The sequence below is a fragment of the Numenius arquata genome, chromosome 3 (genome assembly GCF_964106895.1).
Source record: "Numenius arquata chromosome 3, bNumArq3.hap1.1, whole genome shotgun sequence".
NCBI classification, from domain to species: Eukaryota; Metazoa; Chordata; class Aves; order Charadriiformes; family Scolopacidae; genus Numenius; species Numenius arquata.
In genome coordinates, this window is record NC_133578.1 from 54,867,333 (window position 1) to 54,895,028 (window position 27,696).

A 27,696-nucleotide genomic window follows, 5' to 3' on the forward strand; every position below is an offset into this window, starting at 1 on the left:
TAACAGAAAGCTTATCCTTGCCTTGAATCAAAAGAGCGCGTTGAAATTTAGTGTGTGGAATATTATGTACTACAGAGTATCATCTTGCTTTGAAAAAGGGTACTGGAGGAGCCAGGTCTGGAGGCCCTCTCTGAGATCCTGTAAACCGGTGGCTTGGAGTTGTGGGACTCTTGGCATCCACCATGTCCTACCATGGACAGCGCTTCACCTCTGGCAGTTCCTTGGCGTTTGGTTGTTTGGGCCTCATCCCTGAACAACAGGAGTCAAGGGGTTGCCAAAGTGTCGGATGATTGTATTGCCTTCAGTGACACTTTTAGGATTTTTTTTTTCCTCAAGTTTGTTTCTGTCAGTGTTATCTGTGGACCTCCCAGAAAGGTGTAGTCTTAGTGAAAGGCTGGAGGTCTGCTTATTGTAATGTTGACATCTAATGAAGTTAAAACCTTCCAATAGATGTTTCCACAGACCCAGATATAACGTGTTCATGGAAAATTGGTTTGTGTGTTATCTTCTATGAAAATACTAAGGTCCTTAATGATCAGCGTGATCACACAAATTGCACGTATTATATTTGCAGTAGCATAGCAAATTATCAGATCTGCTGCCTTCTTATGTTCCTGTTTGATAGTTTCTGTAGATGTACTTTGTGCTTCTCTGAAGCTATAGGGCACTATCACCTCCTTTGCTGTCATCACATTCCTTCTTCAACTGCATAGAGTGTGTTGGTAGTGAAATCTAATGATTCAGAGAGAATTAGTGAAATTTTACCTCATTGGATGGACTATAAGTTTCTTTCCATGTGGCAAAGTTCTCTAAATACAGTTGATTCTGGTTTTGCCTTTTTTTTGATGCACAAATAACACTGTTTAATAGAGAGGTCCTTTGTGGTAAACAGCCTCCATGAGGAGTAGATTTTATTCTCTGTGGTACAGGATATGGCTTTGCTAAGCTTTAATTTGCATATCCTGGATTTTAGTAAGATGTTGAGTCATCTACTTAGATTAGTTTTAGTATTTGGAGGATATAGATATCATACTACTATTGTAATTTGTTGAAAGATTTGTCATTTAGCTCTGTTGTGTTCTCAGAGATGGCACTAGACAGAGCTTAGCTGAAAAAGTAGCTTTGGTAGTAACAGAGCACTGCTAAACTTAAGATGTTTAGATATGACCAGTCTGATGATATTAATTCTGTTGAATCAATAGACCACTCTGTTGACTATAATGCTACGATATTTTGGAGGGTTGGATCTGAAACTGCATTTGTAGCTCTTACTGCACAGTGCAGCCTGACGGGTTCTGGAGAATTTGGAAAAAGCATACATGTGGATTTTGTGGTCCACCTCTGGAGAGAATTTACCCCTACAGATTTTCTAGTATTTTTAGTCACTTCATCATATTATACCCGAATTTTAGTGGCAAAGGTGGTCATAGTGTTATATTTTAAAATTACAGGAATAAGAAGCAACCCCCACCTGTTTTCTCCCGCTTGTATTTAAAACACACACACACCCTTTTTTAAAACTGTCTTATACATGAACTTGCTGATGTTTTTGTTAGTTTGTTTCAAGTAGCAAGAATTACAATTTAATTTTTTAAAAAGACTTCTCAAGAATCTGATTTTAGTATATTTGAAGCTAAACTCAATTAGAAAGCTGGTACCTATATGGTACTTCTAACAATATACTGTACTACTAGTTTGGAAATGTCTTCACAGAAATGTGAAACAAAGTTCTAATGAAATCTGTGACCCCTGTTTCATTTGGAAGATATAATTCTGCTCACTCCTATCCCTTCAGGCAAAAAGACACGCAGATGAAAACATTGTTGCTCTTTTCCTGAATAATGCTGGAAGCTATCAATAGAAATTGCTTTTTTATTTTTCTGCTGTGATGCTGGATGTGTAATGTTTTTGTCGTTCACAGCAGGAAAATGTAAATTAGATTGACTTTGAAAGACCCTTGAAAGCAAAATGTTGAAAAACTTTGGACTTGTGGAGTGACAGCTTTGCTTTCTTCAGTGAAATTACTAGCTTGCTTTAAAACCATAATTAAATTACTGGTTATGATTTTTATAGCTGTTAGTTATATAGTCTGCAAAATATTTCTGTGCTGAACCTAAGCAACTAAATGCTTTTTGCTGGCTTCTAGTTATATACAGACCAATTTACACTTCTGTAGTGATGGATATGAGGCTCTTATGCCCCTTAATTATTGAAATAATACATATGGTTTCCTGAATTCATATAACCTAAAAATATGTTACCATTTTCAGAAGTCAGTGAGAAAATTCTTAAAAACAAGTTTTTCCACATATTTTCCAGTAGGTTTTTTTTAGAGTGATATTCTAAAAAGGTAAATTCAGATTATAGAATTGTTAGAAATCTGACAGTACTAACCTGTCAAAATTTTGACTTTTGCTGCATTTCTGGATTTTCTGTTTCTGTAGACAGTGTTCTAAAACATTTTCAAGATTTTGTTTTAATACAATTACAATCCTATTAAGGTGGCAGGAGATGTTAAAATGCTGTTTCTGTCCTGCTGGAACCAGCTGTGCTCAAAGGGTTATGTATATTCAAGAATGGTATAAAATGAAGCAAGCTGAGTTATGATAAGAAATGTGATATGTATTTTACAATTAAGATCGTAATATTGAAATACTTCTAAAACTTAGAAATGTACCTGATCAGAATCAAAATATTCTGCTAAAGGTAGCTGAAAGCCTTTTTTGCGTTTAGTAAAAGAGGTGATTGCAGGCTTTGAATGCTGGAAAAGGAAAAATGTCTTATGTAAACTGTGTAAAACTTGCAGTTGTGGAACTCAGTCACTTATGTAATGGTAAAACATTCCATATACTCTAAGGTGAAAAGTAATATTTGAGTGTGAAAACAATGAATAGCTAGAAAAAGCAGAATAGAATGGAAGTAGCATCCTGAGTCTGCTTCTACTGATCTCACAATGTTTTGATGTTCATTTTCAATTTTATTTGAATTAAAATCTTTGATATAAATGAGTCTTAGTTTCGCAAGTTTCAGAAAACTACTCCTGAAGCCTGTGGACTTAAACTTGTGTCATTAACTGGCTTTTTTTCAGTGGAGTTACCAAACTAGACCTCTATAGCATGTATTAAATGTATTTTTAGATAGAATGTGAGTAATGTTATAAATTTTAAAACACAGAAATTTTAAGGCTTGGGGTTTTTTCAGCACAAATGAGTTAGCTCCATAGTTACATTCAGTATACATAAAAGACATGACTATGGGTAGTATTTGATTTCTTTACCATATTGGTAAAATATGAGTGTTTACTGCATACTGGGAATTCACAGATGAGTTCATTTTTCCAATCATATTACATCTGAAAAAATTTAAATGGATTTCTTCCCAGCAGGCTTCAGTGCAGGTGCTTACTATTTGGGTTGTTGACAGAAATTGATTTTGTTATACCTCACAGGGGTCTTACTGAGCATGCTGTGGATATATTAGCTTTTAGAATGAAAAGAAGTACTAGGCATATTAATGTTTAGTTAACTTTAAAAAAAATAGGTGAGGGGGCACATAGGCGTAATACGTGCATACATGAAAAGTAACCTAGCAACTGGTGTTCACTTTTCCAAACCTATTTCTAAATAACTTTCAAATAAAAAAGTCACTGTCATTAAAATTCTTTGTCTACATTAATCTAGTCTTGTTTTCTTAATTAGTTTGAAAGTTGATTCTTGCCACCAAAAATTAATCTTTTGCATATATTACATTTCTAGTGTTTACAGGGTTTTTTCCTATAGCTTATTGCATTTCCAGGATGCTGATTGACTTAATGGCCTTGGATGTTAGAGAGTTGAAAGCTGTGTGATTTTTTTGGGTAAATTAAGGACAATTGTACTTGGTTTGGTTTAGTTTGATTTTAAAAAGAATATATGTTGGAAATAGTGACCTTAGTAATAAATGAATTTGGCATGGTGTTTTCCCTATAACTCCAAAGAATTTGTTTTATTTTATAGGTTATGTTCAGAGTTTGATTAGGCGTGTTGTGAACAACGTCAACATTGTGATCAACAATCTCATATTAAAGTATGTGGAGGATGATATTGTTCTCTCAGTCAATATCACTTCTGCAGAATGTTATACAGTGGATGAGTTTTGGGATCGAGCTTTTATGGACATCTCTGGTGAGTAGATATTTGGTTTTAGGTATCACAGTGGAGGCGCTCTTAAATTCACAAAGAAATTCACAAGTCTAATGAAAATGGCTCTTTATGTCAGAAGTGAGATAGTTCCTGCCTGTTTTCATTTCTTACAGTTTTTCTCTTCTTCATTTTGAAGAGCCGATTATAATAATATAGATTGATTCTTAACCCATACTTCTATAATCACAGATAAATATACAACAGGTTTTGAAGTCCCCTCTGCTCATACTTGCCATCGTTCTGTGATTACATTTTATTTTGCACTCGCTGTTGGCAGTGAGTGCTTAGGCAGTCTATTTCTCTTTTTGTGAATGAGCCAAGTTGTGAATTCATTCATTTTGTGAATGAGCATCTTAAGGTGTCCTGTTGCAATTGTTTGTGATGATCTTACTATCTAGCCAGCTTGTTTAGAGTGTTTAGTAAAACATGCTGTATTGTGGTGAGCGTAGCACACCAATTGCTTGACATGCTTCATTTAGCTTCACATTTTCAGCAAAAAAACCTCCCAAATTTTGATTTTTATCTTGGTCTTCAGTATCTGAATGTGTCGGTCTTTGAATTACAAATGTTCACCTATAAGTCTGGGTGTTCTTACTGACATCTGGTAGAGGTGGAATTTGGACACAGTATTTTAAGATCACGCAGAAAGATCTCTGGTAGAACAGGGAATTTGACTAATGGATTCCTGACCACCAGACCCATTTCTTTGTTCTGGCTAAAATTATTACAAACTAACATGGCAAAATTACAAAATGCATTTCATGTTAAGATCACTATAATAGCTTTTGTTTACTTTGGAAGATTCAAAAGAAAACTGGGGAAAAATATGTAAGATTCTTTCTGGGAGAATAATGAGAATAATATTTATTGGTCTTATGCTTGCACATGAAGCAGTAGTCTTATTTTATAAATAGATCTAAGTACAGTAAAGAGATGAAAATTTAAATTGGGTGTAACTTATTTGTCCTCACTCAAGTATGCAGCTGAAAAAGTCTGTAACACGTTAAATTATTCTCTAGTCACAAAAGCAAGTACTTTACTGATGATTTAAATAACTACCATGTGACTCTCATGTTGTTTTCTTCTAGTTAAGAACATGTATGCATAACTTGTTTTTCTTAAACAATGTGTTTTTTTTAACCTATATACTTCTTTTAAAAGCCACCGATCTGGTACTGAGAAAGATGATCAACTTTTCTGACTGCACAGTATGTCTTGATAAGAGAAATGCTAGTGGTAAAATCGAATTCTACCAGGAACCTCTGCTGTACAAATGTTCTTTCAGGACTCGTCTGCATTTTACTTACGATAACCTCAACTCCAAAATGCCATCTATTATTAAAGTAGGTATCCAAAATAATTTTTTTTTTGCTATTCACTTGTGAAGTTTTTTGATGTTTTTCAGAATATACTTTGAAATTTAAAATGAAAAGCTAATGCTCTTGGGTAAGGGTTTTTTTGGTTGTGTTTTGTTCATATGATGCAATTATTCTATGTACAGTAAAAGCATGGAAGTAATACTCTCTAATCTTTTCTATTTTTCCTGAAGCTTTAAAAAAGAAAGCATAATAGAGGAAAAAAAATGTCTGCAGGTAATCTGTTAAATAAAAAAACCCAACTGTATGCTTTAAGGTGCCTCCAATGAGATGGGAAGGATTTTTTGTTTATGTTATTGTTTCAAGTGTAGCTTCAACTCAAATAACGAGAAACTTCAGTGTATTAACACTATTTAGTGAACTGTGTGAAATGGATTAGCAAGCCAAGCCCAATCCCTAGTGAGTAGGGGTGCAATATTACTCGTGTTCATCTGTCACTAGGTGACATCTTCACATTTTGTAGCGCAGAAGAAAAATGCTGAATTGGTAGAGAGACTAAACCACCTTTCACTCTTTTTTTTTCCTTTGTTTTTTCCCCCTGCTCTGTATGTCATACACGTAAGCTTTGTCTTCCCTCCTTCTCTCAAAAAAATCCCAGTGGTGCCCATTTAATTAGTTGGGAACTGTTTTAAATTAACACACAGACTTTATAGTAGGCTTTTCCCAAGTTTTAATAAAAAGCAATCTCCAGGTGCATGTACTGCAAAATAGTCAATCTGAGATAAATTTTGATGGGCATTTCTCAAGGATATAATTTAAAAGTGTCACTCTTTCAGTTAGGAGTGCCACAAAGATGATCAGGAGCACCTTTTCTATGAAGACAGGCTGAGAGAGTTGGGGTTGGACAGCCTGGAGGAGAGAAGGCTCTGGGGAGACCTTACAGCAGCCTTTCAGTACATGAAAGGGAGCCTACAGGAGAGATGGGGAGGGACTCTTTATGAGGGTGTGGAGCGACAGGATGAGGGGTAATGGTTTTAAACTGAAAGAGGGGAGATTTAGATTAGATATTAGGAAGAATGCACCTGAAGGGTAGATTTCTGAATGCCAGCAATTTTTCTTTTGGTGCTTTTTTTCCCAGCTAGAGACAAAAGCCAGCAGCGCTCAATCTTTTTCTCCAAATCTGTGAAGATCTCTATAATGAAAGCTTTGATACTCTGTGTTCTTCACTTGGTGAAGCACATCTGTTTTTCAGTCTTGAGTGAAAGTTTCCAAGACTTCCACATTTGCAATAGCATATGCTCTTTTGGTTTCTCTGTAGAGGATATTTCTAAAACCTGTGTAATTTTGACTGCATTGTCTATTGCAAAGTTTTGGCCAAACTAATCTTAATGAGTTTAATTTGAGACTTCTTAATGGAAGACAGTACTTGGATATGCATTTGTATGCTTTTAAACACTAAGCTCCTATTTTCAATTTTAGAATGAAAATAGTGTACGTGGGGGAAGGTGGCAAAACACATTTAAAATGATTAGAGTTTTAAGCTTTTTGTTGCTTTTCTTTTTGAAATCATCATGGGATGAGACAACGGTGAGACAGATGAGCTGATTTGCACTGGGGATGTCAGTCCTGCCTCCCCCTGTTTGCAGCAGCACTGACATTTGTCTGACCTGTCAGTCATCTAAGGCAACTCACTGTATTGACAGAGAGCTAACTGCACAAGAAGAAATAAATAGTTTTCCACTGCTTTTAGGGAGATGGGTCAAGTTAACTGAGGGACAGGTGAGTTCTGCTGGCAATGTAAGAGCAGGATCATGATGGGAGGGTAGTACCACACAAGAAGTCCAGAAGTGTAACATAATTTCAATTAGGCCACTATATAAGTATGTTCATTGTGTGCAGTGCTACCTCGTGTTCCTGTCTTTCACTATGATGTATGCCCCTTGTGCGACTTTTAAAAAGGCTTCTGGCAAAATAATATTTTTTTTTTTTTCCCCAAATCTTAAGACAGTTATTTGCTCCTTATCTTTCCTGTTGTTCATCTGCTGGAAAAGATTTATTATTGACAATTTTTAATCAACTGGCCCTGAAAAGTTGATATTGAAGGATTAATTTTTAATTTCAAAAATGTTTCTTAGGATTTTACATGCTATTTTCTTTCAGAGAATTTTAAATAATAGCTGAATTCTGATATATCTGAAATCTTTTCTCTAGTCCATATAAATCGCTGATACTATGTTGTCACTCATTCTGTATGACTAAGGCTGTGGCTTTATTAATGAATTTACTCATATAAATTTATTAGTGAACTATTACTAGTAAATTTGCATGTTTTTATACAAATATTTTACTACTGTATTTTTACCTGTCCATGTGCAATACTGTTTAAAAAGTCATTTTTCACGTTTCTTGAGTAGATTGCATTAAGGACAATGCTGATGTGTAGTTACTTTCCATTTCCATTATTTTCACCCCCAACATTTAGAAACTGGACCTGGAGCTAGAAACATGTCTAACATTATAGACAAAATTATTTTAATAAGATTACTATTTTACGCAGGTCTTACTTCAATGAAAGGTAGCTTTCTTAGCAAGGCTGATTTTGTCTTTATAGTATGATCACATACTCATAAAAATATTCTGAACTATTGAATAAAATAGCTAAAATATTTAAAGAAGGATATCTTTTCATCTCAGTAATTGCAGTCTTTGCAAAAACTTTTTTTCATTTAGAGAAAAATGCTTAATTGCACGTTTGAACTGAAATATTCAGAGAAGCTGGTTTTCTGCGCTTCAGCTGGAATGAATCCTTTCCGGCCCCGTTACTTGTCCACTAGCAACAATGTTGGGAGTGGGAAAGAACGAAAATGAAGGACCCTTTATATGAAACCCAATATATCTAGGTTTTCTTTAGCGTGCAGAGATTTTTATGAAAATCTATAATGAAAATACAGAAAAAGTTTAATCAGATGTGCTTATGTGACTTGTATTTTAGAAATTACTTCAAAAACATTTGTAAAAAAAAAAACATATATATGTATGCAAAATATATTACATTTGACTTTTCAACCTGAAGGTCTCCAACCTTCTTCAACTCAAAGAGTGTATTTTTTTGACAGTAATTTTTTGTACCCTTTTGCCTTGTGTTGTATTGCAGCTTTTGTTTATAGAAATTCAAATGCATGTACAAAACAAATATGGAGTTGTATGGTTTAAAAGCTGGCTTTAATGATGACGGAGCTTTGTTATTATTTGCCTTTGTTCTCTTTCATGTTATAGGTTCACACATTAGTTGACAGTTTGAAACTTTCAATCTCTGATCAGCAGCTTCCTATGTTTATACGTATAATGCAGCTTGGGATTGCTCTGTATTATGGAGAAATAGGCAACTTCAAAGATGGGGAAAGTGAAGAATTGATTTGCCACACTAAAGATATGTTGGGAAATATCACAGGTAAGTACAACTTTTACTTTTTAAAAAGAAGTGTTAAAGACATTAATTTCTTTGATTTTTACAAATACAAATGGCCAAGGCTTGTCATTGCAAAGTATCTCAGCAGTCAACAGTTTATTAGAGAGGCAGTTCGTTGTGCTGGGTAAGTATGTGGTGCTCTAACATCTTTTTCATGTTATGTTCTGAAAAGTATTCTGGTAGTCCTGACTAAACAGGTTAAACTTTATCTAAAAAGACCATTTTAAGAGTTGTGATGCAGTAGGGTACTTTGAATTTATCCATTACTATATTGTGCAACGAGGCACCTGCCCTTAGGCGACTTTGACTTTTTTATTTAGTTCAAATGTGACTGCTGCCAGTTTCAAAGTGATGTGTTTTTCCATTTTGCTTTGAAACTTGCTACTGAGAATAGATCTATCGGCATTTGTTCTAAACAGCAAAGCATTATTTTGCACTATGTTTTCAGTAGGTCTGTCCTTTTTCATTGTCTAGTCTCCTCCGCTTTTTATTTTTGTAAAACATGTATTCCCTCTTCTACATCATCTTTCATGGGAACCTACTGTGACATGATATTTTGAGGAGCACTGTACTGATTGAGGGGTGAATTCTCTTTAACTTTGTGTGACGGCTTCCTATCTGCAGCTTCCCAAATATTGCTGTTAGAACAGTGGTGTGTTTTGAGATGTGAAGCTTTTACTCCAGCCTCAATTTTATGTGGCTTTTCTAGGAGCTACCAACTTTGCTATTGTATCTTTATTTTTTTCTAGTTGTATCGTGTCATGTATTTGAGTGTTGAGGTTATGTGTTAGGTGAATTATTAGGAATTTGCAGCAACAAGAAATGCATATAGGTGCTTAGTTTATATTAAAATCTAAGGGAAATGAAATTTCTAAGTAGACATTAGAAATTAAATACTCTATACTTCTATTCACTTCTATGTAAAATTTAAACAGAACATTCAAGAGTCAAGCAGTCATATTGACTTATATCACACTATTTTTTTCAGTAATTTAATTAGGAATGTTATGATCTTGAACATCTAAACTTGAATCTGAAGTTCTTGTATCAGGCACTAAATGAAAGAGAAAAGAGAGGATGAACTGTCACTCCGAATTTTCTTGGTTTTATGCTTTTGTAGAGCAGAAGTTAATTTACTTGTCAAAACAGGGAACTTACTTAGAGATTTGTGTTGTAATTTTAATCTCCTTGAGAAATAAGTTTTGGGTATCTTTCCAAGGTTGAATTTGGATCTGGGGGAATAGGAAGAGATATTTACTACACAGCCAAGAGCATGGTAACTTCTAGAAAATTCTTGGAAATACATGTGAAGGTGATGCAGCACTCTTAAACTATACTTGTGTTTATAGTATTACAATGGTTTTGCATAAACTGCTAAATTCATTTTGTTCTGTTTAAGAAATACACAATTTTAATTTACATAAGAAGTTTATAATCTTTTTTGACTCTGTGTTGCTGTCTTCTCTGGTTTCAAAGAAAACATTGGAAAAATGACAGCAGTGGAAATTTCTTTGCCAAAATATAGCCTTCAGTGTTGGTTGGCACAGATAGCCATTTCACTGTTGTGCCAGATGTAGGATTCTCTGTCAAGCTCCTGCTATGTGGAACTGAGCAAATAAATAAGATGTCTGTAAATAGGTCTCATGTATTTTTTTCTAATGCTCAAATAGTTTTTTGCACTAGAAATTATTTGCCTTACAAGGAATGTGGAGTATGTTACACAAGACATGATTAGAAGTACTTAATGTTCTGAAAATATTAATTTTCTCCTGAGACTTAAGCATACAGATTTTAGAAAAATAATTGATATGCATTTTAAGAACTTCTTCCATCTAACCAAAGTTTTAATTGTACTATTTGCAGGAGAAAGGGTGAAGAGCTTTTCTATGAAGAGTTGCATTACACTTGCTTTCAGAAAGAGGGTTGTCTTTGTACCATGAATAGCTTCCTTTTCTTCCCATCAAAGTTCATCCAAATTTGACCAAGTTTTCATGCCATAGAGATTTATGATATTTAGAGTTGCTTGAACTTTGTAGCTGGATTCCCGGAGCTACTGAGGCGAGTAGGACCGCTTGAATATAGGAAAGACAGTGAAAGAATAGAGAAATCATGTAAGTCAATATGAGAACAGCTGAGATCTGGTAGGCAGTGAGTTTCATGTGAAAAGATGTAAGGATTGGAGACAAAGATTAGCTGAGCAATGAGAAGACTGAAATGAACATCTGTAACTGTGGAAGAGGGTGGAAGTTGGATAGGAGAGGTATGCAGGTTTCGTTTGTTTGGCTTCTTTTGGTTAGGATGCAAGATGGCTGGTGAAACAGAAATATAGTTTAAGCAAAGATTAAGGGTAAAATGAAAGGCATCTGCCTACAAGTACTCAGTCTTTTCTGCATCTGGAATGGAATTTGAAATTCTTATTTCCAAATATGAGTAAAATCTTTGGCAATGTGTATCTTGTCATCCTTATTTCTAATGTATGTCCTCAGGAAGGTTGAATTGCAGTTGCTGTCTGTAAATCTCATTTGAGTTCTTTTTTGAACAACTGTGAACGTGTCTTCCTAGTTTTTCATAAAACAGCCATCTAAAAAATAAATATCATGTAACTTCACATTGAGGTACACAAGAGTTGCCAAAAGGGTCAGAAATTAGATGAAGATATTTTGCCACATACAGGCTAACCCTGTTACCAACTGTTTTCCTTCATAGCATTTATGCTCGTTTCCTGCATAGAGTTTAGTATATGTATAGGCATACCGGACACAAACGTGTGCACATGCATGTACACATACAAATAAAACTCTTAAATATCTAATGTTTTTTTCCTCTTGTTCAGTGCAGTTAAGCAGCAGTGCCAAATTGACATATAACCAGGTTAACCATACCATCAGTTTGTGAGTTTACTTTTTTTTTTTTCTGGCTTCATATTTTATCTGTGAGAAGGAAAAAAAACCCACTTTCTTAGCACTTCATGGTGCATTTGTCATCCCAATTTCCAACCACAGATTTGAACTTTCCTGAGGAAACTTTGAACGTGCTACTATTTTCAGAAAAAAATATGTAATCAAGTACAATAATAAATGACACGTATTATCTGCTGAGCTATATTAGCCACATTTTTTTTTCCAAGAGTAGCGCTTCATGAAATCTAGGACTAATTCCACTGGAACTGTGCCTAAATTTTTTACAGTTTAATTATGTACAGACCTCCTTTACAAATAATATTGTTACAACTCTTTGAAAGGGTTCTGAAGATTCATTAAGCGGTTTAATCCAGTATTTATTAGTAAGCAACCCCCCCACCCTTTCAGTTTAAAGAATTTACTGGATTTGGTTATCACTAATTCTTAGTCTTTTGGATGGACCTTATTTTTATTATGTCATAGTTAACATAATAAAATCAGTCACCTGTCCATGTCTGAGTATTCCAGCAGCAGATTGTTCTTCTATACCCAACCGTAAGACCAAAACTTTGAGGTTTGGCAGCAGACTAGCCTGTGTCATGAACATCTATTTTGCTCCAATTCTGTTATGCTGAAAGCATTCAAAATACACAGGTAAAATTACAGGTCAGAAATACAGGTACAAATTCGCTTTAGTTTGGTATGTAAATTCACTTGGTACTGCATGCGTACTGGATCATGCTCTTGCTCAGAGCTGGACAGGCCTTTTGCTTCTGAGGGTTTGAGGGCTGCCTGAATTGTGGGCTTGGATGTCTGTACGGGTAGCACAAAGAAGAAAATTGATGTATTTCAGTTCAGACAGATACAGAAGTGAGAAGGGTTTGGACAAGAGTCTGTGGTAGACCCGTATTTGTGGCAGGTTGGGACTAGAGAATAAACTTTTGGTTTGTGGTGGAAAAATTGGCTAATGTAACTAGAAATGAAAACAATTTAGGCATGAAAGAGGACAAGAAACCAGGAGGCAAGAGAGAGCTGGAATTTAGTTGGATGGGGTTGCTGAGGTTGATGATCTGAGGCTGAAATACTAGAACTGGTTAAGTAAAGAATGATCTGAGAGGTCTGAAGAACAGAAAAAGCGCTCAAGCAGAGCAAATCTAGCACTCGCTGAACAGAGAAATACAAACAGTGGACTAGAAATGAAAAATCGCTTGGCTGAGGGAGGGTGCGGGGAAGGCAGACAGCTGAGATGAGTCTGCACAGTGATGTTAGGAGATGCTGAGTATGAAGCTTGGGAAAGATGTGAGAAGCTGGAATCATGAGCAGTATGAGCTACTGAGCTTCTGAGAGTGGTTTTAACAGTTCCAGGTGCTACCTCCTCTGAACGATTGCCTTGAGATTCTGTATTATGAAAGTGTTTTGTTTTTTATTTTTTCATGAAATGAAATAGATGGCAGATCTAATTCCAGTATAGAAAGCGTGTTTCCCAGGTGTAAAATGGCAATAATAACAGTACCATTTCATCCCAAAGGAACATTGTGAAATTTTCTAATATTTGTAAAGCACACTGACCCTGTCATGATCTTTACTCTAAAAAAAAAAGAAGTGAAAATAAAGAAGGCCTTTGTGAACGCGAGTGCACATAAAATGTTGCATAGATACTATAAAACTCTATTTTTTAATGGGCTGGAGTGCTCCTTATTGAAAACTTGGTGGTAAGAACAGTAGTAGCATGGGGAATTTTTTGGGATACAAATGGAACAAAAAGCAGATCAAGAGAATGAGTTTAATATATTGCCAGCTTTGGGCTGAATATGAGATTTCAGTTGACTGAGAAAACCAGGTGCAAATAATTTGTGACAGCAAGAAATTCTATGTGAGCATTAGTTGTTGGAGAAGGAATTGACTCTGCAGTATTCTATTAGGATAAAAATGGGAGAACTGAAATAGATTTATTTATCCATACTTGCCTGAGGAAAAGCGGCTGTACACTGTGTTAAAGAGTTTGGGTAGAGTTGAGTTATTCTTAAGCAGTGGAGAAAACGGTCCCCAGTTAGACTGAAATGATGTCAGGATAAAAGGTCGTATGTGCTAAATTGCACTTCCCTGTGTATTTTTCTTGTCCCTACGCTTTTTATCTGTCTGCTTTTGAGGGTTAAAGAGATGGTTAAAATACATATGATCTCTGTACCCGAGTACATAATACTGTTTCAGCTCTTTATGTTTTCATGTGTTTTGTGGGGTAAACGGCCAGTGCAGTAAACCCCACAGTCTTTTTTTTTTTTCCCCTCCAGTCATCTAGCTCCATTATTGGAGATTCTTCCTGGCATATACGCTTTGATATGCTCCCAAGGAACAGTAGGTATAGCGGCAGTTCGTATTTCAACAGGCTGTAAAGATGCAGCGTAGACAGACGAAATGGGGCTTGTGGGGTCAGTGCATTGTGCAGCCATCTAACAGCCAGCGTGACAGTGACTAACCTTGTGGGCATCTATAATAGTGCAATCTAACTGTTTGCTGAGATCCTATATGCAGAGGATGGGTATCAAGCTCATTGTATGGTGATGGCCAGATTTCATTAAGTTGGAATAAATGTTTGGGCACATAGAATTGCTTGTGTCTGTTAACATCAGTTAAATGAGCAGCAGTTAAAATGAGTAGCAAATAAAAAAAAATAAATCTTCCCAAATTTAAAGTTCCTAAATTGGCGAGATTAAATTTGTTAAATATTTTTTATTGTTTTAGGAACTATAACCTTTTTGTGGAGAATTAGATTTTTATGAATACCTTTTAAACATGTATTTTATGTTGTCTTGCCATTTTCTTTTTTTCTTGAAAAACATTAATACCCTTTTTGTAGTAGATACCACAAAAATGTGATTAAATCTTTGAAAGGCATGAATCATAGGTTTTTTTTTTTTAAATTACACAAAAGCTTAAATATCAGCCCAGTTTTTCTGCTGCTGATTTTAAAAGTAATTTAAGGTAGATGGCGGAATGCAAGCATTTTTTTTTAAGGCTTCTAGTGAGCAAAGTATATTTCCAATTCATCTGCTTGAGCTTGTGTGCGAGATATGAAACAAAAGTACTTTTCGGATTGGCATTGTCAGACAACTAACACCTTCCTCTCCCTATTGGGTATATGCACTTACATATCACTTTGAGATTAATTGTCCTGTGATGTGTACCTCAGCCCTGAGGCGCTTGCCCTTTTGTTGTGATATTTCATATTATTTAGTCTCCTTTGCCATTAAAATGGAAAATAGATCCCATACCTCTTGTCCCAGTTCTGGTGTTTTACAATCACTGTCACTTGTTTTGTAGCTCGCCCTTAACTATATCTGCTTCTCATTTTATTGAGAGTGGGATATTGTTTAATTAATTGGAATTTTAAAATAATTGATTAGCAACCCCAGGTAGTATCATGGGGAGCACTTTAGAATAATTATTGGTGTTATTTCAGCACTTTTGGCATTGTTATTTATTTGGAGTTTTCTTAAGAAATTTGGAAGATGATTCTCTCCCTCCTTATCCATCAGTTCTTCGCTAGAGTAGTTTCAATTTACAGTAAAACAAGCCAGGTAGACTAAGAGTAGAAGCTTGGGGAAGTTTGTTTAATAGATGGAGGTACGTACTATGAAAAAGCAGATTTTCTATAGAGTCGAACCTGAAGCTTTTCTGTGTTCCAGTCACATTCCATATCTAGTGGACTGTGCAAGTCAGAAGTAAAAGGAAGCTATGATTTCTTCCCTTGATATTTATTTACATTTATCTGTAAGGTGGGAGCGCATTCTGGTCTAGTAGGATCCAGACGTTGGACTTTAAGGAAGATGCTGTTCTTGATGCAGAAATAAGAAGAAACCCTTAAGTGTTACTATTTGCAGTACTGATTCCTGGCTGTCTGAATCACTGTACTGGGTTGTCTTGTGCAAAATAAGTGTGATACCTCTTAAATGTGTAAAAGTACTGTCATTTGAGTGAATGACTTTGTTATAATATTTTATTCATGCTACAATTGTGATGGCATCAGATTTTCAACTAGAAAGTGTTGGAGGTACATCTGTTTTCAAAAGGAGATGCAGAATACCTTTCGGACTACAGTTTGGTACATAGGATTTTAGTTTCTGCTGGTGTTGGTACCATTTCCAGTTACGTGCAATTGCCTTCATCGATATTGCTGTGCTAGTGTAATGTGTACGTGATAGATCATGGGACACTATTTTTTAATACGTACTGTGAAGTAAAACTAGTTGAACATCGAAAATTTAAGCTACTATCATCGTAAATATTGTGAGTTTTCTTGTGGCAGTCAATTTATTGTATTTCTATGGTTTAGATCCAAAATGAACATCATCTTTCAAATAAAATTCAGTTTGGCAACACAGCCACTGAGTAGTGTAAACATATTGGGGAGAACTTTTACAAACATTGAACTTGGTCTTTTTTCTGTATGTTAGTAATTTCTGTGCATTCCTTTATGTAATAAATACCTGCAAAGGAAAGTTATAAGAAAATATTTGTTACTCTGAAAACATGTGTGTTATTACATTTGAGATTCTTCAAGAACAGTTCATGCTGCAAGGACAAATTTTTAAGGGCTATTGCATTCTCAGGGTCAGCACCAAAACTATTGTTATCAACCAGATAACTCTGGTTCCTTGCAAATTTCTCTTTTCTTTTTTTTGGTTTTGTTTGTATTCATAATTAATGATAATGTCATTTTAGCAATGAGTTTGCAGTAGCGTCTTTAGGTTATAGCAGGTAAAATCTGGTTGAGGAAATGAATTTTATATCTGCATTATTTAGTGATAATAGAATGAACATTACAGCTGTGTTCTTGAAGTAATTATGAAGTTTCATTTATGCAGTTTCATGGTTTATTAAACCAGATGAAAAATTATGCTATTGCCAGCAGGGATGGCGATGCATTCCCTCCCTCTTCCCTAGTGCTAGCACTTGTATTTATGTTGCCACAGGCTAAGCTGGATCAGCCATACCTGGCTGAAATCTAACACAGGAAGAAAAATAAATAAATACAAAGAGTAATTTTCTACTGGGTTAGTTCCAGACTTATGGTGAGAGATACCAGACTCTTAGAGTTTCCAGACTCTTAGAGATAAGTATCTCAAACCCTTTAAAAGAAAGGATAGGGAATTTCTCAAGATCAAACTTCATTTGGACATGGAAACAGTGAGATGCAATCACACTGCAATCTTGTAATTTATATAAAACGTATTTCTTAACTGGAATCACTGCCCTACAGTATGAAGCAAGATTGTTCCAGTGTGATCTCAGCTATGGGTAGCTAGCAAGAGTGGATTTAGAAATTTGATGAGTAGGAGCATTTTGTCCTTTAACAAACTGCTGCATGTGAAGCATAGGAGTTTTATCATTATATTTCACTATCCTATGTTTGCAGTTGATGTAGTGGTTAGTGTAGTTAGTTAAAACCAAAGAGGCTTTGGGTTTCCAAAGTACATACTCCCCTTCATGCACTACTTGTTATAAAGGTATTTACATTATATTTATGCTTTGAAGTGTTTAGAGGATGTTGTGGATTGCTTACGAGGCTGATGTGAATTTGTTCCAAAGTTTGACTGTTGATTACGTAATGGTTGTAGTAGTTTTAATTTAGTGAGAGAAGATAGGTTTATCTTCCTCTTTTTATGTTTTCTGTCTCACAGCATATAGATATCACCATTTTAGTCTAACTTCTGTCTTATTTTAATGGCTTCCAAAATACTAATATTATGAACCAAACTATTATTTGGCATCTTTTACTGTTGTCTCTGTGCGTAAACATACCGCAGCAAAGAGGTATGCTAAATGATGGCTGAATTTTATGGCTATGGAGACCAAATGTTATGCATGACCTAGGTCCTTCACCTCTGGATTTTTTTCCCTTTTGGCAGACTTTCCACCATTTCTTCTGTCCTTGCCAGCAACAGTCTAGGCTAAGCTGCTCGAGTCATGCTCCATATGAATTCTTTTTCCTTCTACATCTGACAGTTCTGCCTCTTAGCCATTTCCAAGACTTTATGCGCACCTCTTCTGTATTTCCTGTGTTTCAAGATTTACATTTGGATTGAAATCTGAACTCTGACACTGTTTTGTAGAGAGAGCAGGAAGGAAGCTTGCATTGCCCTTATGGGAGGAGATGTCCTCGCCTCCAAGCGTGTGCAGAGAGTTCTCATGGGTGTTTGTTCTTATGCTTTCTCCTATTGCACAAGTGTATAAATAATTAGGCTAAAAGACTAACTAGACTAAAGACTAAAAGCTCTAACACTTGCAAGAGTGGGTCCTCCGAGATAAAAAAAATAAGTAAATAGAAATGGAATATGCCTATTTCCATTCTCAGTTAAATAATACATTCAATATTGCTCCCCTGGGGGAACAGTTCTGCATCCTGTACTACCTATGGTAACTCTGAAGCAGTTAATGCTCCCCGAGAGTCCTAGAAGAGTGGTGATGAAAGCTAAGTTAATTGTGCTGTTTGTACATGCACGGTGTTACCCATTTGGATCATGAATCTTTGACTTGTATCTCTGTGGAAATCCTTTTTTTGTTCTGTATGCTGTCTTTAATATTTTTTTTCACAGAAGACCAGCATTTGGATTTTTTTGACTCACAGGTGGCATACCGGCTTTTTTGAGTGTAGGTAAACCTGTGTCTTTCATACTTGAAAACCTGATTTTTAGACAAAGGAGGTTTTCAACCTTAATTTTTGGATCTGTGTTGTGTTTACATTTTCCTTATTATGGCTTTTGCAACTGAAGTCCTTTTTTATTTAATTTTCAAACTGAAAACTATAAGATTTTAATAAATGTTTATTTAGTAGTGTTTAATTAGCAACTTCAGAATGGCTTTAACAAAAGAAGTCTTGAAAGCATGTGGTATAGATGACAAATTCTTGTCCCATTGCAAATGTATGATAATAAAACTTTTGCAAAGATCCTTAATATTTTTTGGAGGACAATGTTAATGAATCAAACAAGTGTTTAGAAAATTATATTCAGAAATTTAAAATTTCTTCTTATTTTCTATCATTATAAATCCAATATCAGTGAATAATATGTGCAATATTGTCCTAGGTAAATTTCACATGCTATAATTTTGAGTAAAATAAACTAATTTTCAAGCATGGTTGATTTGAAATTTGACTTTTTGTTTTAAAAGGTGCAGAAGATGAAACAAGCTCAGTAATGCAATATCCAACACAGTATATTAATCAAGATCCTTATTTGCATCAAGACGATGACCAGCAGCAAGGATGGGTTTCTTGGGCTTGGTCTTTTGTTCCTGCTATTGTGAGTTACGATGATGAAGAGAATGATTCTAGTGGAACTAGTGATGGAACGACGCTACACCAGCAGAAATCTCAGTCCCTCAAGGATCCAATTATTTCAATTGGGTTTTACTGTACAAAGGCAACAGTGACTTTTAAGGTAAGTATTTCTCTGTGTTGAATAGGATTTATTTGGCTTGTTGAGAAAGTGCTTAAAGATTATCTGCATGCTTGTCTACTGTTTGATTTGAGAGAGGAAATATTACAGTAATGAATAACAAATGTGAATGTTGAAAGTTCCTCTCGCATCATAATGTATTGTTAATTACAGTGTGAGGTAGTTTTGCTATTTGAAGTGGAATTTGCATATGGACATGTTAATTTTGAATAGAAACCACTTGATTTACTTAAATTAATATTTTTTGATGAGAGAAAAAGCTTAAAAGTTTTTCTATGGATGTTTATTCCAGTATTCTATCCATCTAACACTTATATAAATATACTTCTTCATAAAAAACTTTTAGCTTTGTATAGCTCATGAATTTGAAGAATGTTTTTTCTATTTTTAAACTATAATATGTGCAAATATGAATTTAAATTGATAATGTTGAAATTATTTTCCATGGGTTAGAACTGAGTTAAAGAAGGGATAAATTACACGTATACTCTGAGCTATAAACTATGTATGCAGAGAAAGATTTAAGTATTTTCTGTTAACAAACCATAAAATAGTTGCTGGGCTTCTCTCTGTTCCTTTTATAAGCTTGTAGAAGGGAATATAGAGAGCCTGAATAAGATACTGAGATGTACTGACAGAAATTAAAAATTAAGGTTCTGAATTAGCAAAATACTTTCTACAAGTGCCAGACTGTATACACATAGAATTGCTTGCACAACTATAATAGAAAGTGGCTCTTAGTTTAGTAATTAAACATATATTAGATCAAGGCCAGAACTCTTCGGAGTAGGAACTAATACTATTTCTATGAGCAGCGGAATAACTAAGGTTGGTGGTTTTTTTTTTTTTTAACACTTTCAGCCTTTTGGATGAACTGCAGTGCTTTCATAGAATCATAAAATAGTTTGGATTGGAAGGCAACTTTAAAGGTCATCTAGTCCAACCCCCCTGCGTTGAGCAGGGATATCTTCAACTAGATCAGATTGCTCAGAGCTCCATCCAACCTGACCTTGAATGTTTCCAGGAATGGGGGCATCTACCACAGAATGACAGAATGGTAGGGGTTGGAAGGGACCTCTGGAGACCATCTAGTCCAACCCCGCCAGCGAAGCAGGTTCACCTAGAGCAGGCTGGACAGGAACACCTCCAGGCGGGTTTTGAAAATCTCCAGAGAAGGAGACTCCACAACCTCTCTGGGCAGCCTGATCTGGTGCTCTGGCACCCTCAAAGAAGTTTTTCCTCATGTTGAGATGGAATTTCCTGTGTTCCTATTTGTGCCTGTTGCCCCTTGTCCTGTCACTGGGCACCACCTCTTTAGGCAACCTGTTCCAGTGTTTCACCACACTCATTATAAAAAAAACCAACAACTTTCTTATATCTAGTCTATATATCTGCCCAACCCAGGTGCAGGACCCTGCACTCGGCCTTGTTGAACCTCATGAGGTTCTCATGGGCCCACTTCTCGAGCTTGACCAGGTCACTCTGGATGGTATCCTGTCTCTTAGGCCTAGCAACTGCCCCACTCAGCTTAGTGTCATCTGCAAACTTGCTGAGGGTGCACTCAATCCTACTGTCTATGTCATTGATGAAGATATTAAACAGCACTGGTCCCAGTACGGATCCCCGAGGGACACCACTTGTCACTGATCTCCATCTGGACATTGAGCTGTTGACCACTTCCCTCTGGATGTGGTCATCCAACCAATTCCTCATCCACTGCACAGTCCACCCATCAAATCCATGTGTCTCTAATGTAGAGAGAGGGATGTTGTGGGAGGTTGTGTCGAAGGCCTTATGGCAGTCCAGGTAGACGACATCCATAGCTTTTTCCTTGTCCACTGATGTAGCCAATCCATCATAGAAGGCCACAAGGTTGGTCAGGCAGGACTTGCCTTTGGTGAACCCATGCAGGCTGTCTCAAATCATCTCCCTGTCTGCCCTGTGCCTTAGCATACCTTCTAGGAGAGTCTGTTCTATGATGTTCATAACCCTTGTATAATGTTTATGGGCCTGATTATACACTCAATACCACCAGCTCCTTTTTCTGCCTGTTTGGCTTGTTATTTGTGCACAAGAGTGTGTTTTGAGTGGCTTCACGGTTACTTTCTCTTAGCTTTTTTTGTTTGGTGGCATAGCAGAGCATTTAGCTGCTCAGCAACTGACAGAAAGGATGAGACAAGCAACTTTTGCAGCTGCAGGCATTCTGTGGGGAGGTTAGTGTTTTAAGCCTTCAGTCTCCTGGCAAATTTGTTTGCAGAATTTGAGGACATAAAACATCAACAGCCATTCAGTCATGTTCTTTTGTGTCAATCTGTTTCAGCCTTCATTTTTAAAAAACACAACAAACAGGCTAAAAATAAATAACGAATTTTTTTTTTCTTCCTCCTTTAATTATATCCCTGGGACACTACTTAAAAAAGCTGAACAACTAACCATAACTGAAATTTCTCATTTATCATTGCTCAGCATCTTCTTTCTTTTGTGCCTTGCCATACAGTAGTAATTTTGTGTCCTCTTTCCTCACATGGGAAAACTCATTAAAAATAATATGAACTTCTCTTTTGAACAAGATTTGCTGGATTGGCCTTTCTTAATGTTTCCTTGGGAAGCTTACGCATTTTGTATTAGGAAGTGATAAAAACTACTTAAAATGTAACATCTTGCATTCTATAAATTTTAAATTTGAAGTGATGTATGATACTAATACGGTGACGGTTAGGAGGAAAACAGAATTCATTGTTCTGCTTGCATGCAAAGAATATATGGAATTAATTTGTGGTTCATATTTTGGTTAAAAAATAAGGTCAAGTTTCTGCATTAGCATTCTGAACAATTGATATCATTCCAACTAAAAATCATGCCAAATTAAATGTAGCATTTTCTAATAATTGTGAAAATGATTCTTGTAATGTCTGAGTTCTTTTAATCAATTAATTGCTTTTCCTCTACAATAATTGCACACAGCTGAAGGGTGATCAGCGATTTTTTTAATCCAATTTTCTTGGACATTTGGATTACAAAATTTTAATTGGAAACCACATCCATGTGTATCCACTCTTGAAAATAATGAGAGCTTATGGATATTTTTATATAAAAATTAGAATTTGAACTATTTAAGCTGCCTAGCATAAACAAATGTACATATTTTTCTTAATGCAAAACATAACACCTTCATTATTTTGTGTCTCTTTTCTCCTTTTTCTTAGCTGCAGGTTATATTCTTTTTAACATGTGCGTACGTGTTTCACCAATTTAAATTTTTATATCGAAATCATGCAAGAAATGGCAATTGAGAGAAACATGCATTTATACGACAATCAAAATGTTTCTCTAAGATTATCATGCTGTTTGCTGGGAAGAATAAATAATGATGTATGGATTTTTATAGCAATTTATAAGCTAATTTGATACTATATTAATAATGCAGCTGTGTATCTGTTTCATCTTTTCACATAGTTTCTGTTTAGATAAGCAAACTAAAAATACTATAGTGGTTTTAAGACTTTCTGTTATGGCATACTTCAACCAGAAGTTGAATATGAGAAGTTCTTATATGGATAATGTGTTACAGCTGTTTAACTGCACCTGTTTCCTGCTTGGAATATATATATATATATAATAAATTTTAGCCCATAATTTAATTTGTCTTCATCAGTTCTGTATATTAATGACATTACTGCTGTTTAATACTAATATTGACTTAAATAAGGTGTTTATCCTGTTGTTTCATAGCTCACTGAAATGCAAGCTGAAAGTAGTTATTACAGCCCTCAGAAAGTAAAATCCAAAGAAGTTATATGCTGGGAACAAGAAGGAACCACAGTTGAGGTAATTTTCCTTTGACAGGGTTGTTTTTTTTATTCATTATAAATACTGTAGTAAATAGTTACGAATAAAATATTTTGAAATTATTTCATTACTGATTGTTCGTGTTCTGCTACATTGGATGTGTTCATTGTAATAATCACGTAGACAGAAATTCTCTAAATTTCTAGTGTTGTAGTGATCAGACTTTAATCCCTTCCTTCGAGGTACACTGTTTGATTATCTTGCTCGTTATTAAAGCTCTAAATATATAAACCTAAACATATTTCAGTTCACTTTTCTGTATATTATCTAATTTTCATGGAGTAGAATTCTTCAAAATATTATCTAATTTTCATGGAGTAGAATTCTTCAAAATACACATTTTATTTTTCCTCACTAGGTCCTTATGAAAGGGGAGCATTTCTTTGATTGCCAAATAGGCTTTGTTGGTTGCCAAGCTATGTGCCTTAAAGGAATTATGGGAATTAAAGACTTTGAAGAGAACATGAATAGGAGTGAAGAAGTGAGTATATTGAAATGTCAGTTGACTTGCAGAAGAAGCAATTCTGGTATGTTTTAGAATCATCATAGAATAGTTTAGGTTGGAAGGGACCTTTAAAGATCATCTAGTCCAACCTCCATTACCCCTTGTCCTATCGCAACAGGCCCTGCTAAAAAGTTTGCCCCCATCTTTCCTGTAAGGCCCTTTGAGTACTGAAAGGTCACAGTAAGTTCTCACTGGGGCCTTCTCTTCTCCAGGCTGAACAACCCCAACCCTCTCAGACTTTCTTCACAGGAGAGGTGCTCCAGCCCTCTGATCCTTTTGTGGCCCTCCTTTGGACCCCTTCCAACAGGTCCGTGTCTTTCCTGTGCTGAGGGCTCCAGAGCTGGATGCAGTGCTCCAGGTGGGGTCTCACTGGAGCAGAGTAGAGGGGTAGAACCACCTCCCTCAACCTGCTGGCCACGCTTCTTTTGATGCAACCCAGGATACGGTTGGCCTTCTGGGCTGCGAGCACACACTGCCAGCTCATGTCCATCTTTTTATCAGCCGGTACCCTTCTCGGCAGGGCTGCTCTCAATCTCCTTATTTGGAAAATGATCATTTACTGTACTATGGTTGGTATGATGGGGCAGGTTCTTATACTTCCCCTGTGAGAGTGGCATTTCTTGGCATCCGTCTCAAGCAAAATGTATGCAAATATGTGCAGCACAGAAAACAAACAAGAAGAATTAGATATCCTTACACAGCTGTTGTGTTACCCCATGATGTTATTGGGCTTATAGAGGTGTGTTGGGGGACACTACGTGGCTGGTGTGCTGCATTGGATACACATGGGCTTTTTCATAGAGGAAGGCTGGGGAGGCAAGTGTCAGCCAACTGTAAAAGGTGCTGCGTTGACCTTGTTAGATACAAGGGAGGCGTGGTTGGGGATGTGAGGGTGGATGGCGGCTGTGTCTGCAGCAACTGTGAGATTGTGAGATATAAAATCGTGAGAGAAGTGATTTTTGGATTGGTGTGGGTGGGTGAGCGAATGAGTTTCCTGTAGGTTAGTTGATAAGGGACATCTGGGTTTTTGCTCTTTTTCATTTTTCTGCCACCCTCTAGGGTGTGAATTTAAGAAAATATCTGTTTTTGTGAGAATGATGGTGACGTTGATACTGCCTCACCTGTCATCTTTCTGTGCTGCTGTAGTTGGGACTGTGCCTTTCATAAAGGTTCCAGCTTTGTTGTATGTGATTTTTTTTTTCCAACCATCTATTCTCAATCTCATATAAATGACTGTTTTGGAAGGATAACTCTTGATGGAGAAGTTGTGTAGATTTCAGTAGAATAGAGGGTTTGGGATACAGAGAAGGCGTGTAAAAATCTATGAGTAAAGAGGAGTGCAAGAGGTAGCAAGCAGGTCATACGCTGAAATAAGTGCTTTTCATGAAAAGGTTAGATAAAGCATCTGAAAGGCATTGGTCAGTCAGAGAAATGGGAGTATGTAGTGACAAGATGTTGTATAGTTAAGAGGTTGGGACAGAATTTGGAGTAACAGTGATCTGAGGTTATTTTCTATTAAAATGAAACTAGTATGTTCTGTATTGTGGGTTCTGTAATATTCAGTAGCTCAGTCTGTCTTAGTTTGAAAATGGGGAGGGAGTGGATGGGAAATTCAGCATTGTTTGAATAAAGTTATTTTAATTTTCTTATCTTCATTCATAATGAAATATGCTCTTGAGGGATGCTACCATGTCATTAGTGCATTATGACAGAACTGAAACTGGTCTGTTAACTTGACTTTTTTTTTTTATTCCCTTGCCTTATTATTATTTTCTGCTACCTCATGAAGGAGGCCTACTTCTTTAATTGTGGAGAAAATCTGAGCGCAAAAGGGATGACATACCTTACGAATTCACTGTTCGATTACAGAAGTCCAGAAAATAATAGCATTCGTGCAGAATTTATATTGGATGCAGCTCATCATAAGGTCAGAGAATTACATTTTTCGTAGAAAAAAAATTCTAATGCTCTCTAACGGATTTCTAATTATTGTTTAGATCTGTGTACTATTAGAGGACTGATTTTCATTACTTTGTCATGTCTAAATGAGTCTTACTTTCAGATGGCCAAAAAAAAAAAAGTAAACCTGTTTGTGGTTAAAACCAAAACCAAACCAAAAACATGTCCAAAAGAAACCTCAAACTCCCCTCCTGCCCTAAAAGCTGAATTAGTGTTATAGTTTCTGAAAGCATTAACTACAGAATACCTGCAGAGAAAAACGAGAGATATGAGAGAATGCTAACAAAAGGTCAAGCTTTACCAGCACATACTTCTTTAAACCCAACCAGGAAGTAGTTCGAGGTCTTCAAACTAAGAAGTGCTCTCTTGGAAACTGGATCTTGGGCAATGTTAATTTTATTGTCTTTGTGCCATATTTGTCTACTTAGAGGAAGACTTGCTAATTCTGCCTTTGGTAGAGACAAATTTTCAGTCACCTATAGTCTCTGTTTTGTAAATTGTGCAGTAAAACTTTATTGCCTGACTGTCTGCAATTACTAAAGACTGGATGTGGTGACCATGGTGGTCCCTTCCAGGTGTGTTCATAGGTAGAGTTCTATGCTCTGTGTTATTGCACAGGTAAGCAATTTCCAATTTTAAATATATCTAATTTCTTTTAAATTTTTACTGTTTCCACCTTTTTGGTACTACTGATGAAGTGTAATGCTGAAGGATCTCATAAAAAAAAAAAAAGAAATTAAGGAGTGAAATCACAAGTCCTATACATATTCAAACATTTCCCATAGTGTGTTTTAGTTTTAAACTTTACTCTTTCCTTGGCCTGTCTTTGATGCTTTTATGATTTGCCTATATTTTGGCAAGAGGGGAAGCAAGCTTGCTGTGTAATAAGGGATTATATTATATATCAATCCCAATGATGGCATAAGCCTTGATAGGTTTCCTACTGTTTAAAGACAAAGCCACAATATTCCTTAAATAAAGCAAACTAGAATGAATGATCTTGAATTTTCAGTGTATTTAATTAGGCAGATCTGTTGGATGCAAAAGGTCAAGTGAAGAATATTTACTCCATTAAAGGTACTAATTAACTAGTTGTTATTGATGAGTTGGTCAGCATGTCCACTGGAATTATTGATGTCCCTTTGTGTGGCCTCAAATAGAAGTTACATTACCTATCGGAAAAGGTGAATTCTTTGGGATAACCTCTGTCCTTTGTTTTGATAAGCCTTTCCGTGTGTTGATGCACAAATTCAAACATGGATATATCTCTCTCATACCAACCTATCAGTTGATAATCTCAAGATTCTTTCCTAATACAACATTTTCTTTGTTTGCTTTGCTTTGTTGGTAGGAGACATACACAGAGATAGCCGGAATGCAGAGGTTTGGGGCTTTCTACATGGATTACTTGTACACAATGGAAAGCACCAGTGGCAAAGGTACCTTTTTTTCTTTGTTTACCCTGTTAAATAATAGAAACAAAGACTTTTCATGCCCAGCTGGTCCTTGACCAACTGTCCTCTAACTTACCTTAGATTTAGCATCAGGTTCATCGTTAAAATGTTTTCATCTTCGCTGATGTGTTTGACATAAGCTGTTTTGGTTAGCTGTTGATTGTTGGTGTTCTCTTTTTTCCTGCATAAGTAATCACAATGACATCTTTCATAGTCAGTTACTAAACTGAAAAAAATTCTCTTGTAGCAGTGATGAAGTTCATAAAGCCATTTTTTTTTATGATGTCTTTTTTTTAAATGTTGTTGTCATTATTGACTTTGGGGGGTGGGGTGGGGTGGGAATATCTTTTGAGAAACCTTAGTTGAAGAATGAAGTTGATCATCTACTTGGTGCAGAAGTTGAAAAGGACTGTCGTTTTCTCCTGTGAAAAAAAATGCAAGAATGAGAGATAGTGTGGAGAATTAATTTTGAAATATACATATTGGAAAATTTTGTGAGCAAATATTAGCCTAAACAGTGCACACATAGATATTGGCTAATTCTAAGTAATTTTTGAGATTCCTGTCAATTATTTTCTAAATCTGAGAAAATACAGTGGATTC

At 35.9% G+C, this 27,696-nt stretch overlaps 1 protein-coding gene across 2 annotated transcripts in view; it reads left to right on the plus strand.

Annotated features, from left to right (window-relative positions):
- The window catches only part of VPS13B (vacuolar protein sorting 13 homolog B), a 475,565-nt gene that overhangs the window by 44,907 nt on the left and 402,962 nt on the right, over positions 1-27,696 (plus strand). For both annotated transcript variants that reach the window (XM_074145995.1, XM_074145994.1), the window contains exons 4-11: positions 3,996-4,163; positions 5,343-5,524; positions 8,774-8,948; positions 19,040-19,308; positions 23,059-23,154; positions 23,534-23,656; positions 25,470-25,607; positions 26,991-27,078. In XM_074145995.1, the coding sequence (XP_074002096.1) occupies positions 3,996-4,163; positions 5,343-5,524; positions 8,774-8,948; positions 19,040-19,308; positions 23,059-23,154; positions 23,534-23,656; positions 25,470-25,607; positions 26,991-27,078 (1,239 nt within the window). The remainder of the gene's footprint in view (positions 1-3,995; positions 4,164-5,342; positions 5,525-8,773; positions 8,949-19,039; positions 19,309-23,058; positions 23,155-23,533; positions 23,657-25,469; positions 25,608-26,990; positions 27,079-27,696) is intronic.